This window comes from Dromaius novaehollandiae, chromosome 9 (genome assembly GCF_036370855.1).
Source record: "Dromaius novaehollandiae isolate bDroNov1 chromosome 9, bDroNov1.hap1, whole genome shotgun sequence".
NCBI classification, from domain to species: domain Eukaryota; kingdom Metazoa; phylum Chordata; class Aves; order Casuariiformes; family Dromaiidae; genus Dromaius; species Dromaius novaehollandiae.
In genome coordinates this window covers 25,690,738-25,708,236 of record NC_088106.1, presented here as the reverse complement: position 1 = coordinate 25,708,236, position 17,499 = coordinate 25,690,738, and the positions used below count along the sequence as shown (strand labels likewise).

Here is a 17,499-nt window from a genome sequence, read left to right as displayed (position 1 = left end):
AAGGCTTTAGCAATACCAGGAACCGAACCCACATTTACTAAGTGATGACTGAGGGCCTTGCCAGCGAGACCACCCTTTCTCTCCTAACGTGATCACAAACTCTTTCAGAAAAACAGCAGTAGTTTGTTTCTTTCCCCTCTGAAAGAGAGAGTGTTGTCAGGGCCCTGAGGGCAGTAAGAGCCCTAACAGCCCTGACCAGCCTCACCTGGGGCCCCCACACCCCTGTCAATGGGCGCAGGAGCCTATTTAAGCTCAGCCCAGGCACCTCCTTTCTTGCCTGAGCTGTGCTGGAGGGGTGCTTGGCTCTAGAGCAGCTAAAGCTGTGCTCCTGTCTGGCCATGGATCCCAACCTGTGCCTGTGTTTCCTGGACCCCCGGTGTGCTGGAGCCCTCCCCAAGGCAGGCTGGGGTCAGTCACTGGCTAGTGCCTTCTTACAAGGGCTGCGAGAGCAAAGCTGGGGTGAGCAGGGGGCCTGAGGGGAGGCCTGGGAAAGCGTAGGTGGGGGGTTGTGGCCTCCTTATCACTGTAAAGGCAAGTGGGTGTCTCTGCAGAAGGAGCTTCTGGCTTGTGCTTGGGTAGAGGGTATGGGCTAGGAGGAAATTGTGATACCCTCCTTCAGTCCCAGGAACAGTCTATCTAGATGTTTGGGAAAACTAGCATATGTCTCAGGAGAGTGGCTTGGCTAGGCAGAGATCTCATGACTGAGCTCTGAAGCAAACAGGCAGGGTATAGATGGCCCTTCTCTGCCTGGTCCTCAGTGATGAGGTCTCCTAGGCCTTTGCTATATAGGCAGGGCTCAAGGAGGAGAGGTGCTATAGGCACTGGGAGAGGAGGCAGGTGTTGATCCCTGTCCAGGCTGGGGGAGGGAAAGCCACTGAGGGACCTGAAATTATGATGCTGGAGCACCTGCTCCAAGCCTGCAGGTGCCTCAACTCCAGGGATGACTCTCAGCTTGGCTCTTATCTTCTCCCTAGTGCTCTAACTCTGGCTTTTTTCATATCCCCAGAGGCACCTTTCTCTCAGTAGCCACCTCAGTACTGAGAAGATGTTGTGGACAGTGTTCTTGGTGTCTTGTTCCTGGTTCAGTTGGGCTGTGAGCACATGGTGCAGTGATGCCTGCTCTTCCACTGTGTGCGTGGCCCTGCTCTTATGCAATGCCGTTGTGTCGGGACCCAGGGAGCTGCGGTGCAGCTTTCCCCCATGCAGGGCAACCCATGGCTGCCTCCCTGGGCACACGCCCTGGATGATGTTCTACAGGCTGTGTGCCTGCCAGCAAACCGCTGAAGCTGTGATGCTCTCCTGGTGCAATTTCTGCTCCCTGTGCCAAAGAGGGAGGTGGAAGCATGAGTATTTAGCTGAATATCCCCGAGGGAGAGGACTCTCACCCCCAACTCTGGGACCAGAGTCAAAGAGTGGGAGGGAAAGGAGGAAATCTTTGTTTTATGTGAGACAAAACCTGAGGGATGGAGGGTGTCCCTCATTGCTTAGGATGTTTCAGATACTTTAGTATCTCTGCACTGTTCCAGCATTCAGAATACCTTGTAGGTATTTTAATATGTGTGTGTGTGGGGGGGCCCTAAAAACTGTTGCAGTCAACAGGTGGGTTGGATTTTGCTAGACTTATTCACTCTAACTAGTCCTTTATTTGGTTGCCTTGCCTGAGATAGCTTTGAGAGAGAGTCTCTCTAGAAAAGGATCTTTACCCTTGTTTTATGGGAATAGGAATTTTTGCCTGCTGAAGCAATAGAAATTAATTTGCATTGATGTAAAGCTGGTGACAACAGACAATCATAAACCTGTTGAAAAGGTGGATTTATGCAATTTCTTTACCTTCAGTGCATCCTTTCTTGGTGTACTAACTGAGCCAGTTAATGGTGAAAGTGCCAGTAAGCTGGTACTCATTCACCAGTGAGCTGTGCTGGAGAGCAGAGCTGGGGACTGTTCTTTCTATTGCATGGCTTGAACTATAAATGGGGTATTGATCCAAATACTTCTCTCCTTAAGGGTTTTCAGCAGTGGATGAGAAGTGATGGTAGCAATAGCAGGAACTTGGAAGCTGTACCACCTCTTCTCCAGGATGAGAAGGAAAAATCAGGAATAAATATTTGGACTTTTCTGAGAAAATGTTAATGCTATAAAACAGTGTCTTGAGATAACATCCCTTTCTTTTCTGAGATGGTTCTGATCTAAGGCAGGCTAAGTGTTGTCCTGACTGTAGTCAAATCAGGTGACTACCTATAAATGTGTGTGAAATACAAGAAAGTTTGAATGCCTGAAAGCTTAACTAAATCCTGTCCTTACAGTGGTACGGTTAGGAAGACAGGGCCCTCCTGATGTCTGCTGCAGACAGCAGAGGGAGCTGGTCACCTGCCTATGGCAGTGGCCAAGGCCGGAGCTGCTGTGGGAGGCTGAGGGGCTCTGGGCTTTTGCCTGCTTGGGAGCTGCAGGTTGCCTACAGTGTATTGCCACCCAAAAACAAGAGTAGGGAGGGCTTCCCAGGCTTCATCTGTGTAACCAAAGAGCTCAATGGCAGAAAACAGATTGCCAGCAGACTTCCTACTTCATGCAGATTGCATTGGTCTGTCAATGAAGAGCTTCAGCATACCATGGCTCCATTAAAGGTGCCTTGCAGATGCATGTGTCTTAACGTCAATATATAGTGACAAAAATTGTCATTATAGTTAACATTGCGTTATGTTTCAGTCCAGGTTGTCAGTCAATTTCAGCTGAGAAATAATAGGAAAATAACTTGTAGGATGTGGATTACAGGACATAACCATTAACTGAACTCTGTAGCAAGTCATGCTGTAGCTAAGAACTGCTTCACCTAGTGCTTAAGTAATTGTAAACATCAAGTTATCTCAGAGCACCAAGGCTGGCAGGCCAACATAAAAGCTAAGATTTCTTTCTGGATCTCAGATGAATAACTTGGATCCAAGAAGGCTTAAACACCTGATCAAAATAAGCCTTTGAAGTAGGCTATCTACAAGACTAAGCTCTGCTTCTATTTAAGGCATGAACTACTTGGGTCACTGAAATGTTCATGCTCTTACAGAAGTGCAGGGTTAGCTCTTTTTCTCCAGCTGAAACATTAGCACTGACCACTCTTACCCAGATAAAACTGGGGGAGGAAGATGACTCTTTCCATCTTGGGGTGGTACTTGATATTCCTCCCCTTCAGTCTGCTTTGGCAGAGCAAACCTTCAGTTAGAAAAACAACGGATCTCTCCTGAGAAGCCCCAACTCTCCTTAGTTGCTTTGCTAACCTTGAAGTCACATAGACAGTGTTGAAGATGAGCTTTTCCAAATCCTTGCTGCTCTGAGCTGGGGAGCTGTATGCCAACTTCTCCATGGGACTGGCACTGGCTGTGGCAGGGGTTGGGAGTGTGTAAGGTGGCCACTCCTGCTCACAGTTTCTGATTATACAGATGGAGGCTCTTCCTCTGTCCTCTAAGTTTCTTGCTCAAAACCTAGTGGAATATGAGTTTTCAGCTGTAATGCCACTTGCAGGTGGGTTATATCACAGCTCTCCCCATTGTAGAACAGGGAGGAAGGCTGCGGTGACCACAGCATGGTGTCTGGTACCCACAGCACTGGTTGGCCCTGGAGAGGCAGTGCCACAGGCAGGCCAAACCGGTGCTTGCAATTCTCAGTATGCTTTCCTTCCTCCTGGCTGGGCAGAGTGACTGTTCAAAGCTGTGATAACAACCTGACTCTCTACAATAGCTTTGACTGAAGATGTCCTTCCCTCTTCTTGCAGGACAAAGAAGAACATACAGGCTCCTGGAGTAGTGTGAGGGGCACTGTCCTCTCCAGTGGAAGTGCTTCCTATGTTGCCATGTAGTTCTTCCACAACATACTAATGCACTTGTACAGTTTGAAAAGGCTTAAATGTGCTTCTAGAAATAAATGCTGGAATGTGACATGTCTGTGCAGCTCCTTGCTGGTAGAGTGCTTGCAATGCTGAGCAGCATCTCCTGGTGGTGAGCTGGGTCTGAAAACTATATCCAGATTAATGTATTTAACTTGATAAAAGCTGCATCCCTGTAGAAGCCTGTCTTCCAAATGTATGTATCCCCACTTGCTGCTAAAACAAGCCCCTGATAGCTGGCTGGACTCCCATAGTCCTGGAGTAGTTGCATCTGTGGTCAGTAAACCTGGCCTGATGGGCCCTATGCAGTTGCCCTATCTGCATGCTTGGTCTTTGGTGTGGAAACAGCCACAGTGGTACAGCCCCTGACATAGTCATCTGATTACTGGTGTTGAATACACTAGCAACTTGCTCAGGTTTCCTTGATGGATCAAGTCCACCTTGTCATCAATCTTTTAGTCAATTTTATTGTCTCTTTCATAGAGACAGAGCTGCTGGTGGACAGGTACAACTGGTGATATTGAAGTAGCCTTGTAGTATGAATCAAAGGAAAGAGGAAACCTTGGATGTAAAGAAGCTTCTGTTCATCCTACTAAAATCTTAACTTCTAGAATATTTAATGTGGTCTTGTACTTAAATGATCTCTATTGCTTTGTGGAATGAAAACAATAAACAGTTTCTGATTGCTTAATGGCTTAAGTGCAGCTGGGGCATGCAATCAATCTGAAAAGCAATTTATATTTCAAAACTGTGGAGGTTATTGCTATGATGCATCTAACCATAATGACAAGGGGAAAATATAACTTCTTTTGAGAGCTGTGGAAGTGCTCTGTGGCCAGTCAGTCAGATGCACTGCCAAGTGTGTCCTAGGCTGTGGAGAACTGAGCAGGGCTAAAGCAGTGAACTGACCAAACTAGCCAAAGAGGTACCTTGGAAACACTGAGGCCTAACTTAGGTGAGTGCATAAAGGGAGAGGATGAGTCCTGGAGGCTCTCCTACCAGATCTGTCCCCCCTGCAAGCAGAGCAGCTCAGAGACAAATGCTCCTAATGGTGATAATTATACAAGTGAAAAAGTGGAAACGGGATGTAGGCAACCAAATGGACCTCTTGAAACTAGTCTTTCATTTTGCTGATAGCATTTGAAACCATTAGCATATCCCAACCAACTTTGGGAGAGGTGAGAGTCTAGGTACTATGTTCCTCTAACTTGTGTGAAACTTGGCCGATGGACAGTGGAGAAAGCCTTATGTCAGTGGTGATAGGAAGGGAGAACTCACCCTTGGACATTCTCTTTGGCCCCAGGAGCTGACTGGGAGCAGCTGCTTGGGTGGTGAGCAGCCTCCAGCACATGCCCAGCCTGGCATGGGTGGGGTGGGGAGCCAAACCTGCTGCTTGGAGCTGGTGGTTCTGCCTGAGAGCAAAAGGGACAGTAGCGGAGAGCTGAGTCCCGAGGAAGTGCTGAGGATACCATAGCTCCTCTGGGAAGAGGCACTGGGATAACTGGGAGTGCCATATCATGGGGAGCAAAGCTGTGCTAGTGCTGCTTGTCCAGCTGTTTTGTTGCTTGAGTTTCATAACCTGCTGCTGCATATGGCACCTCCTGCTATCTGTGGATACCTGAAAACTCACTTGTATCTGCAGAGCTAATCTTCCTTCAGGCAGGAGTTGCTATGTTGAAACGGATGTGGCTCTATACTCTTCTTCCTTGCTCTGGTGTCTGACTTGCATGATAAGCATACAGCTACTCCTTAACTATACAGTTTATAAATCCTGACCTTTACTTTGACAGTTATTAGCCCTAATGCACATGGAAGTAGTTCATTGTAACTTAGCTATTTCTAATTGCACTACAGTTACTCTGTTAGTTGTCTTGTATTGAAAGTCATTTGCCAGCAGGAAACATGCCTGTTAACAAGAACTGGAAACACGCAATATTTCTCTAAAGCAGACTTTAGCAGCCATAGGTCAGACTACAGTCAGCCAAGGAGTTCATCTGACTTAGCAACAGAGGATCCTCAAGGAGGAGACGACACAGGACAAGCATGCAGTGCTGCTTTGACAGACTACTCCTGCAGCTCAGGTTCAGCCTTCCTGAGCCAGACGGGTATCACATAGTTGATAACACATGATGGACCAATCAGTCTCCCCAATGTCCCGTGACAAGGTGTTCCACGGTTTAACTGTATCAAGCTACACCTTTTGTTTTGAACCAGCTTTGCTAGTTCAAATTGATGCTTCTATTCATTGAGATTAATGTCTTTTCACCTCTTTGCCAGGCTAAGGAGTCCTGGTCTGCTTTAGCTGGTTCATGGCTTTGAACCTCCTTGCTTACCTTCTCTGCACCTTTTTAGTTCTGTAACATCCTCCTGTGATGAAGAAACCAAAACTGAATGTAATACGCAAAATGGGAGCAACCACAAATCCATACAATGGTTGAATCTCTCTCCATCTCCCTATTCGATTTGCCTTTTTGACTGACTGAGTGCTGAACAACATTTTATGAGAACTATCTATTGTAGCCCCAAACCCATTTCTGACTGGGAACAGTCAGCTATCATGGGCCTTTAAAGTTGGGCAGATACTTCCCCAGGTACATCACTTTAATTTCATTGGCTGTTTTGTTATCCAGTCACTCAGAACTCAGGTCCTCGTGCAATTCCTCCTCATCAGCCCTGGTCTTCACTGTTCTGAATAACGCAGAATCATCAGAAGACTTTGTAGCTTCAGTTTTTGGAAAAAGAAGCAGAGCTTAAAGGAAAGAAAATGAGGCTGTGAATGCCTGAAAGCTCTAGGCTACTTCAGATCTCTGAGCAAAGGCCATTCTGTTCACATGAATCTCCCTTTGGCCTGTACTGTCTGGAGGAAATTGCTGGAGGAAATAATCAAAGTTCCTTTCCCAAGGATGTTCTAAATATCATCTTCATAGGCTCTGTTTAAGGTACAAAGTGATATAACCCTACAGAGTGCATTTTGTCTGCTCAGACCAAAGGCTAAACACTTCAGATGGAACTGTAAAGTGCTGCTTATTTAAATAAGAGATTCTTACAGCTATGCATGCACTTTTGCCTAATGAGTAAATAAGAAATATTCTGTTTCTTTAAAACAATATACAGTTCCCTTCAGTGCCTGGAGAATTATGCAGGTTTGTGGGGTGTGTCATGTAATAGCAATCTAATACAGCTATGTGGAAGCAAAGGCGTCCCAAAACTTGCTTTTTTATTTTTATATTTGTTTCTGGTTAGTCAACAAGGAGAGCTGACTTGCTCCACAGTGGCTGGCTATGTGCAAAACAGTCCATTAGAAATGGGTCAACATGAAGGCAGGTTCCCCATGTTGGCAACTTCAGGACTGTTCCCCATCAGGGAGCAAGTCACACAAACAACTGCGCTGCCTAAACTGCACTCCCCTCTTCCCCGGGGAGCTTCCTGAATGCTCCTATTCATCCCTGTCTGACAGCTGACTGATGGATGCGGGTTCTTCTGGCTTCTCACAGCCATCTACAAAATGTATATATTGATTGGATCATCTTGGGATAGATTGGAATAAACTCATTACCATAGGCCCCTTCTATAATGTAACAAAGCTTTTATGAGTCAATGGCCTCCTCATCCTTTTTTTTAAAAAAAAAAAAAAAAAAAAAAGACTTTTTGCAAACTTTGGGATAAGGTTCCTGAAGAACTTACTGTCAGCAAATGATAAGTATTTTGAACTAATGAGGCGCTCTAAGAAAAGAGCAAAAATACATACTGACAAAGCAGTGGTTTTTTGATACAAATAGAACCAAAAATACTGGTCTCTTTCAGCGGCTACTGTGTTAAATGTTATAGTATCCACTGAAACATGTGGTTGCTGCTGTGCTAAATTTGCATTTGCGGGCACCATGGAATTTGCAATTACTGCTCAGCAGTGTGAGAGCCTGCAAGGCAGTGACCACTAATAAAGGGCTCTGCCAACTGATCCATACCAGCATTTGTTTTGGGCATAGAGTGCTGTTTCACTTGCCTTCTGCTGGATGAAGTCTGGAAAAGGGAAAGGCTATCTGGAGTAAAAAAGGATACTGAATGAGTGTGCTTGATGCATATTAAAAATGCAGCATGTTAGTGCACAGGGTGCTTGTTGGTAGCCCCCAGAAGATGCGGTGCTCTGCTTGGCATGCTCAGCTCACCATGCACATTTATTATAACTAAGCAAGTGAGCAACTGGAGTAGCTCTCTCCTGTTCAACAGCTTCTGAATTAAAAAGCCAGTCCAACTCATTAGTTCCTTTCCAGGTCAAAGCTGTGTTTTAAACAGACAGACCCAGTGGGGGGAAGTAGTCATGTAAAGCAAAAGAACCTTTGATAGAAAAGGGATTAAAATTAGCATTTAAAATAACTATCTCTTGGCTCTGTCCCCTGATGTAACTGTTTTAAAAGTTAATTCTGATCCTCTTATTTCCTAGGCTGCTTTTAGCATGGAAAACCAAAGAATTTATTTGCAATTCTAACCTGTGCTTTAACAAATGGAAAACTCAGAGAAGAGTTATTGGAAGCCAGTAATTGCTAGACAACTGTCACACTACATCAGATCTGTGATCCTTCCTAGCACTGAAAGTGGGTGATTCCAAACCTCAAGAGACAGAGTAAGAAACTAAAGGAGGCAGAGGTGGGGCACTCTGCCTAGGTATGTCATATTGAGCCTCAATAGTTAGATGAATCCTCCTAATAAAATCAGAGTTGTAGCAGACCACATAGGGTCAAGTCCACTCAGATCACTGATAACCTTGGTGACTGTCATCCTCCTACTGCACCAGTAATTCTTCAAGGGGACAGCTGCAGGATGTGGCTATGTCAGTAATGTTATTTTCCTTTGTCATCCACTTAGAATTACACCTCCCTTACTGATGGCCAGAATAAAAACATACTGATGGATGCACACAGAAGCAGCCATATGGTACTTATTTAATTACAGCTAACAACTTTTGTGTGTGTGCCAGCATATGTCAGTGCTTCCCATGGCTTATTTGAATATGATCTACAGGTTAGGCAGTGAAAGGGAAAGTGCAGTTTGGCTTTACAGCCTGCGGAGCATACGGCTGCACCAAAAGGTACCACGGAGTGAGGGGATGCCTTGTCCCCGTGGGAGCTGCCATAACTCAGGCAATGGGGCAGGGGCGCTGGCTGTGTGGGGGAGATACAGGAACCGCTCCTGCAGGGCTTAAGAATACTGAACAGGAGAATTAAAGCCTTTAGAGATGGAATAGTTTCTGCTTTCATAATATTTTTCTTTTCAGTCTCCGCAGGAGTTGGCACAGCTTGGTATGCTACAAAGCAGTCTTTTTCCCTTGTTCAGAACATCTTTAATCCTTGGCAGGACTGTCTTAACTCTGCATGTAGATAGGAATAAACTCCAGCAAAGCTGGGGCCTCCTGCAAGGCCACTTGCTTGGGTCTGTCCACTCCCGGCCTTTGTGTGAGCATGCACGCTTTCCCTGCATGATGTTCTTGTGACAGACCAGTGGATGTGAAGCAGAGCAGGGGCAACATCCCATCCCACAAGCACAATAGGAAAAGGAAGTAATAAGTCTCTAAGGTCAAGATGGGGAGTGGTATTTGTGGACTTGGAGGAAAGGCAACTGAAAATGCGCAGGGAGCATGTGAGCTTAATGACTGCAGTGAAAGTGAAGACTGTATTGATTGTATGATCAGCCCATCACAGGGTGAGTGTGAGCGGTAAGTTCTGTGCTGGTGTTTCAGGCTCTCCTTGCCAGAGTGGAGCTATCTGAAACAACTGCAAAGTTTGGCAGTGTGACCTGAACTGGCCGCATCTGCATGAATCCAAGAGCTCTTCTGGCTTCACTTTGTTCCCTGGGTAGCCCTGCTGCCATCAGGAGCTTTATGGCAGCAGAAAACCAAGAGGTACTTATTGCTGGAATATCCTCCAAACTGCTTGTCTGCTCCAGGCTTCTCTAAGTGCTGGATACATGCAGCAACCTGCAAAGGGTGGAGCCCAAAGCACCCGTTTGTCACTGGGAAAAGTCTTTTGAGGAAAGCAGAATAATAGCAGAATGCCTCACCAACCCTCTTTGAAGGTAGCAGTAGGCTCACCATTGTAACGGAGGTTGTTAGGACCTAATCTCTTGTTTAATGAAAGCTAATTGATTTCTGTGGGCATTTGGTGCCTATGTACATTTTAAGATCTAGATTTTTTAAGAATTCCAGGTAAGAATACAAAAGCAGTGTAAAACATCTAAGGTCATGTGTTTCAGCTAGGGAGACAACTTCATGCTGTTAGCAATATGCTCAAATAACATTTCAAAAAATCTTTCTGAAGAGAAAGAATCGAGGCGATAACAAAAGTAATAATTGCTGAACTTGCTTCTGGACTTTCTTCTTCTGTTTTCAAAATACAGAAGTGTTATTGTGCAAGCTGATTCTGCAGTTTCTTGATACGGATGGGATTATGATATAATGCAGATGGGAGCAGTTGAAATGCTTTCAGATGAAGGTGACAAAATCAGATTAGCGTAGTAACTCGGTGACGTTTCTTTCCTTTTTCCCCACCCTTCCTTAAATGGTGCTGCTATTCTACGGCAATAGAAATCCTTCTGGAGTTTTATAGCTGACTCTGAGCTACAGACCTTTACTACTCCAAGAAGAAGAAAAGGGGAGAGGTAATTTCTAAAATGAAATTAAATTAGCCACAAAATAAAATATTTCCAAGACACTTAATTTTTTGTCAGTTCAGAGGACCTTTCTGGATTTATGCCACCTAAAAATAAAATACCAGTACACAGTTCATTACTGTAGTTCTTTTAATATTTTATGTTGCAATTAAGAAACTGTAAGGAAATGTAATTGGGTCTTGTTATGCCAAAGCTGTTAATTGGAATCTATTTTGGAATGGATTCTTCTAATAAAGAAATAATATGCTTTGAATAAATACTAATCTTCTATAATCTGTTATACAGCTTATTTTTCAGAAACACTGTAACTGGCAAAAAGATGAAGTTTATTGGCTTGTTTTTCTTCTGTATGCTGATGAACATGCTAACAGGTAAGATTGCTGCTATATTTATTCTTGTTTAATTTTTCAAGAAACCAGAAATTTTTTTGTTGTTACTAAATAGAAGGAAATGAATTAGTATCGAATATTGCTTGTGTATTAGTTGTGCTTGCTCTGGCTGTTAATGAACAGTATTTGGTTTATGCTACTGAATGACTGCAAACAAGGAATTCTTTATTCAGCTGTTTCATGAAACAAAAGGTTTGTCTACAAGTAGGGACCTACTTGTGCTTTAAAGAACTCACCAGCTTCTAGCTACACAGCAAACCTTTTGTAAACAGAAAGCCCTTCTGGATGAGACCTGGTACTGACGAGTTTTCTGTTTGTTTACAGATGCCCGGTCAATCCAGGATGGAGATGGTAACTCTTAATGTGTCTTTCCTTTCTTTTGCATCACTAACAATTAGAGTCATTTGTAACTCCCAGACCTGATCCCTACCAGCGATTTCAGCAGGAACGCTTACTAACCTCAGCGGGCTGTGATTCAGACTCTGTTTTCATCTAGTTCTGGTAGAGAAAGAGGACAGAATTTTAAGAAATTTCTTTAGAAAATCACTTAAAGGCTGACATATTAGTAAGCATAATGACAGAGCTAATATAGTTGCAATCTTAAAATAAAAAAAAAAACCCTGCAGCAAATATGATTCATTAAAGGCAAATCCTCAAGGGCGTTACGGTCAAGTCATTAGTTATCTGCTGTATGCAAACATAACTTTAAACACACCAGACTTCTAACCACACTAGGCTCTGAGAATTTTGGCTGTCCTGAACCTTAATACTAGGTGTGTGTTTACTTGTTGGCCAAAAGTAAGTTCCACAGCAAAAATCTTAAAACTTACAAATTGCCACAAATCCAACTGAAAAAAGAAATATTGGAACAATTCCCTCAAAGTTGCACAAATGTGTCTGCAGTAACAATGTCCTATTGTTGGCGTGCATCTCAGTATAAACGGCATGATAGCCGGTAGCATCCTGAGTACACAGATACAAATATGTAGAGAGTATCATAACAGATATGGAAAAACAGAAATGTATACAGAATAACAGCAGAGTAGGATCTTAATTCGGTTACTTTTAAAAAACATTTTTCCTCTGCTCCATTATCTTTCCTTATATCTCTAAACATCTATTGACTATATCACCTGCGTTTTCACAAATATAAGGTATAGAGGGTACTATTATATCCATGTGCAGTAAATATTTTTTGTGGCAACTGAAGTCAAGTGTCAATCTAAAAATAAAACCTCCAGGTAGTATTCTGTTACTCATTATCAGCATTTGTTTTTTTCTTTCACACTGGGCCAATTGGCAGACTGCAAAGTGAATCTAAGGTCAGCTGATAAAAACAATGAATTCTGCTCTGCAGACTGCATTTGGCTGGCTCATTTGATTTGTTATATGCCATCTGTGCTTGTGCACTGCAAATTTTACTTCTATGAAATTAAGGTCTAAGGACAGGATTGTTGAAGGGTCTTAATTCTCACTAAAGACCCTGGTCAAAGGGGAGTCTAATTAATGGAATGACTCCCATTTATTTAAATGGGCTTTAATTTATATCAGAATAGTGGGTTTAGCTCTGTAGCACAGAAGGACATTTGTAACTATGGTCTCAGCCAGTGTTCACATTTTTAATGCGCTTCTGTGCTTGGCTGGATTTGGGTCCAATGGAGGTCAGCTCTTGGCATTTTCAGAACTTGCTTTGCTCTCCTTTCCCTGCTGAATTTGAAATCTTTTTTCAGTGAGTATCTCAATTTGCCTCAGATATTCCTAGAATATGTGGCCATCCTCAAAGTGGCAGTGCCTTTCTCCATTTACTGCCTGCTGAGAAGAGGCGTGATCTGAGGTCTGGGGCGATGCCTGGGCAGCCCCTGCAGCCCCGGCTTGCGCTGTGGTTTGCCCGGCTGCGTTTGCACTGAGACTGATGGGGAACAGCTGCCTGGCTTGAGGCACTGGCTCTGCTGTCAGAGGGATGACCTGTGTGCAGGCAGCTGTGGGCGCAGACCATAGAGTGATACCCTTGTTCCTGCCCATTTTTATGTGGCAGAAGAAATGCAGTAGAGGAGGAATGGGAAAAAGTGACTTGCAGTTGCTTCTTACTTTCCAGCAGTCAGGTGCCTTTCTAGGAATTAGGTAGCCTCAGGAAGTGTTGAATTGCTCCAACTGCTGAGAGCCCTATATACGAGTCTAGCGTCCCTTCTTTCATGCCCTCTGCCATGTCCAACTGTCATTCCTGTTGCAGCTGGAGCAGAGGATAATGGCTCCATCAGAAAACCACCCCTTTTTGAGGAGAGGGGGGTCTAAGAGCTGAACCACATAAAAGAGCACAGGTCAGAGGAAGTCACTAGCCTCCCAGTAAGAGTTAGATCCCTAAACCATGTTGGCTCCTAGCCCTGAGCTTTAACAGAAATGCTTTGTATTTTATTAATCTAATTCTGCAGTTTTTCATTGTAGATCTCTACCAGGAACCTGTAGCCATGCCATACTGGCCTTTCTCAGCCAATGACTTCTGGTCATACGTGGAATATTTCCGGACCCTGGGAGCCTACAACAGGATCACTGAAATGGCCAGAACCTTCTTTGCTCAATTCCCTTTTGGAAGTCATCTTGGTTATAATGTCCCAAACCACGAGCACTAATCACTTTGCTCATCTCTGCCGAAGCGGGTGCTGAGATGTTTAAGGGAATGTGTGGCTGCCAGTGAATGCACCAGAGCTGCCAGTTCAGGCACTTGCATTATTTTCAGCACTCTTTAAACCCTGTAGCAGTCATATATACTACTTCTTGCTTTATAAAATCACAGACAAAATTAGCTTTCTTTTTAGAATTTATGCCTTTGTGCAAAACCAATAAACTCCTTGATTTTTGATTGTTGTTTGTTTGAATTTTTAAATGTACAGTGCTCTTGCAGACTTGTGTGAAGATGCTGATCTCTTTGATCATGTGCTGCCAGATCTTTTGCTTTTAGTGTCAGACCCTCTAAACCCTGATTTTGCCCTGTTGTGCTTGTTTTGTCTGGTTGCAGAGCAGAAGAGCGTTATTTGTGCTGCTAGCATTGCTGGCATAACAGACGCTACGTTGACAGAGGGCTGGGTATAAAAACACTTTGCTACAGTGTGCGCCGTCCCCTCCACTTGGTGATAATGCCTGGTCTATTCTCTGTCTTATCCCCATTATTGGAGATGGAGAACCAGTGTAATTTACTGCAACAGAGATGCTCCTTGCAACAAAATAATGCTCTCTTAGCTGTCTCCAACTAGTTCAAAGTTATTTTGTTCAGTTCAGCAAAGGTTTTAACCGCTGGGCCAACCTAGGCCTATTTGCTCAGCCACAGCTGAAAGAAGAAATAGTCTCGGGGTTGCAAAAAACCAAAGGATGTTGTTTGTCTTCTGTTCGTACAGTTTCTCCTTTCTTTTCCCCTTCTTATTGGCAAGAGGGGACAGTAGATTTTCTTGCCTTGTTTTCAGCAGCCTTGCAAGGGGCAGCTTGCTGCCAGACCTCCCCTCCTTTGCACGGTGTGGCTACCCGGCTGTTGTTCTGCAGTGACAATTTTCCTCTGCTCTGAGCAAGCTGAAATGACAGCAGGGAAGAAAGCTTTTTGCCTCCAGAATACTGCGGGCCCTGTTCAAGTACAACTGGTGAGCGCCCCTGGGGGGCCTGGGGCTGCCCCTCCACCCAGACAGACAGACACCCTGCCGAGCGCCCCGCGGCGCAGCACCCACACACCGGGGACCAAGATGGCGCCGGCCGCGCCCCGTCGCCATGCCAACCGCCACGGGCCCGCCTCCGGGGAGCGACCATAGAGAGGCTGCACCGCCTAGCGTACAGAGCGGCCGCACAGCTGCTCGAGGACGCCGTAAAGCGGAAGCTGAGCGGCGGGCGGCCGGAAGCGGGGTCGCGGGGGTGAGGAGGAGGGTCGCGCCATGAAGCCGGCTGTGGACGAGATGTTCCCGGAGGGTGCGGGGCCGTACGTGGACCTCGACGAGGTGCGGGCCTGAGCGGGGAGGTGGGCTGGGGCCGCCGGGGCCGGGCTGCCGCGCCGCGGCGGGGCTTCAGCGCTTGCGTTTCCAGGCAGGGGGAAGCACGGGCCTGCTGATGGACCTCGCCGCCAACGAGAAAGCGGTGCACGCCGACTTCTTCAACGGTAAGGGCCGCTGCGGCGGGGGCAGCGCCGCCGGCCTCCCAGCACCCCCGGCCGCGCTGGCGTCGTTCTGCCCCGCTCCCTGCTTGCGGCTCTCGCTCCCTGCGTTTTTAATGGGCGCCGCTCATAAACAGCCTTCCCAGGTTAAATCCTGCGGGCGGCAGTGAAATGCTGCCTGCCTCTCCTCTCCCCAGCTTCTTGACTGATTTAAGAGTGTGAGGTGGTTTAGTGAACGAGCTGCTCTTGTAAGCAAAATTTTGTATATGTATGAACAGGAGTTTACTGATTGTTTTAGGTATAGATATTTTTTAGGTAAATCTTTAATCTCGCAGGATATATACATGTTTATATAAGTGTGTGCGTGTGTATAAAGCCAAATGGAACTTTGGCTTTGGTATGTCTTCTGCAACTGAATGTCAGCCGCTCTCACACTCACACCCACGTATGTATATTGTTGTTTAGCTGGTTTTAGTTATAGATGGAAACAGCCATCCAGCCATGTAGGTCATCTTATGTCTGGTCAATAAATGCTTTTAAAAAGTACTTCTTCACAACTCAGGAGTGAATGTCTGACTTAGATATGTTATTGAGTATTTGCTGTTGTGTTGTTGGTGTCACTAATAGTGGTGTTCCTTCTGAGATTAAGTAGCTTTCTCACGCTGCTCAATATTTAGAATACAGGTGGGAAAAAAAGCCCCCCTTCCCCCCCCCCCCAAAAAAAAGCTAAAAATAACTTTAGTTTTCAACATACTTTATACAATTGTGAGGCAACTCTCCATTGTAAGAGCCAGCGTATTCAGGAACAAATATTTTCTTGAAGTTCTGTCATAAAGCTGAGATGTTATATCCCAGAGCTATTCTAGTTTGGCACTCTCCTAAATAGAGATCAGGTCTCAGTTTATTGTATAGCAATGGTTGTATTTGACTTCTGTAAGAACAAAGACTTTGTTTCAGTTATGTTGCTAGTCTATGCTCAATACCCAAAGAAGACACAAAACTGAGCAGTTAAGTAAGGTACTTCCCAGAATGACTAGAGCAATTGTGCTTAGATAGCTGTATTGCACTACTGTGAGTGAGACTAGGATTTTGTGGGTTGGGGGGAATGGGGGTGGGAAAGGCAGTGAAAAATGTTAGCAGCATCTTCTCAGCTAAAAACTTTTTTTTTGGAAGTGATTTTTAACAGTAATTCATAAATGTGAAACCAGAAACTGTCAATCTGTGAAGCTCATAAGCATGTATGCTGGGATGCTATGAACTGAAGCCAAAATTCTGCAGAAGTGTCTGCACCTGAGATCTGTGCCATGCAGTCGGCACTTGTTTAGTTCTGGAGTCTGGGCTTCGTGGCTGATCCATTCTGAATGTGATAGCTACTTAATGTATCTAGTTTTAAAAAAAACCCAAACAGTTTTTCAAGCTTTACTTTGCTTTCATGAATTTAATTGCAAAGCTTGTATGGTACAAGTGAAGTAGTGTGTTTAATTGACTTGTGGTACCGCTTACATACTTGAGTCTGCCTTCCGTCTCTTTCTCCTCCCCTGCTCCAATGGGACCCTTCTAGTGATAGTGTGGGAACTGTTACATACGTAATTCATGGGGATTTTTTTCTGTCTTTAGTCCAAATAATGAAAAAAAGTACTTGTGTAGTATGTATATGGTGTGTATATGTAAAGCAGTTTAATATTTTTAAGATTAATTTACCTTATTTTATTTTTCCTAACTAGATTTTGAAGATCTCTTTGATGACGATGACATCCAGTGAACTTAGTCTTCCAGCTATGCAGTGCTGAGGTGTGGAATTCTGCTCTAGGATCACCTGTGGTGTCCATTATTTATTAAAAGAATCAAAACAGAAAAAATGGGGGTGGGTGGGAAACAAGACACGTAAGCTTCTTGGGAATATGAAAACCAGATCGTTGAAGATAACTGTAAAAGGAATTGTGGACTGCCACCTCTAGGACGCTGTGTAGGGGGTTTTTTTGTTGGTTTTTTTTGTTTTGTTCCTTGTTTCTGTTTAATTTTACTTGCTGATGTGCTCATTTAATAAAATCTTGACAAAATCTCCTTCTGACGTGTACTCTGAAAGTAGTAGATAGTGCTGTGTTCTGAACTTGCATACAGGACTGTTATTTTTATGAAATCATTAACTGGTGCTTTTAGATATTATACAAAGATACCTGGCAAGGCATATTACTGCTTAAGAAGGTCTTGTTCATCCCACAACATAGGATTACCTAGGACTAAGAAGGTTACTTTTCTGAATAGTGTCTTTGATGCATGTATTTACCAGTACAGCTAAGAAGATTGTGTGTTTTTTCCAGTTTCAAGTTAGATATTCAGCTTCTGTAGATACTGCAGCTTTAATCTAGAAGGCACAGGAATAAAAAGTAGTAGTTTTATCATGATATTTTAAGGAGGAAAAAATGTTATGGCTCTGGACCATGGAAATC

At 44.4% G+C, this 17,499-nt stretch overlaps 1 protein-coding gene and 1 non-coding gene across 6 annotated transcripts; both read left to right on the top strand.

Annotated features, from left to right (window-relative positions):
- The first annotated feature begins 316 nt into the window (after positions 1-316).
- On the top strand, positions 317-13,780 carry OTOS (otospiralin). 5 transcript variants are annotated; one of them, XM_026109727.2, is made up of 4 exons: positions 317-408; positions 10,820-10,905; positions 11,248-11,274; positions 13,366-13,780. In XM_026109727.2, exons 2-4 carry the CDS (start codon positions 10,854-10,856, stop codon positions 13,548-13,550), a joined length of 264 nt encoding a protein of 87 aa, XP_025965512.2. In that variant the 5' UTR covers positions 317-408; positions 10,820-10,853; the 3' UTR covers positions 13,551-13,780. The 5 variants fall into 5 exon arrangements, with proteins under 5 accessions (XP_025965512.2, XP_025965511.2, XP_025965509.2 ...); XM_026109726.2 differs by lacking the exon at positions 317-408 and adding an exon at positions 9,483-9,568; XM_026109724.2 differs by lacking the exon at positions 317-408 and adding an exon at positions 9,483-9,581.
- A 984-nt stretch (positions 13,781-14,764) lies between these two features.
- Positions 14,765-17,113, top strand: LOC112988930 (uncharacterized). Its single transcript, XR_010390522.1, has 2 exons — positions 14,765-14,897; positions 16,774-17,113. It is a non-coding gene; the product is annotated as an uncharacterized LOC112988930 (transcript).
- The last annotated feature ends 386 nt before the right edge of the window (positions 17,114-17,499 follow it).

Excerpts from the sequence above, each read along its gene's own strand:
- OTOS (XM_026109723.2), top strand. The coding sequence starts at position 10,033 with ATGTACATTTTAAGATCTAGATTTTTTAAGAATTCCAG. Across the intron at positions 10,071-10,819 it reads AGATTTTTTAAGAATTCCAG|CTTATTTTTCAGAAACACTG; the intron begins GTAAGAATACAA and ends TCTGTTATACAG. Across the intron at positions 11,275-13,365 it reads GTCAATCCAGGATGGAGATG|ATCTCTACCAGGAACCTGTA; the intron begins GTAACTCTTAAT and ends TTTTCATTGTAG.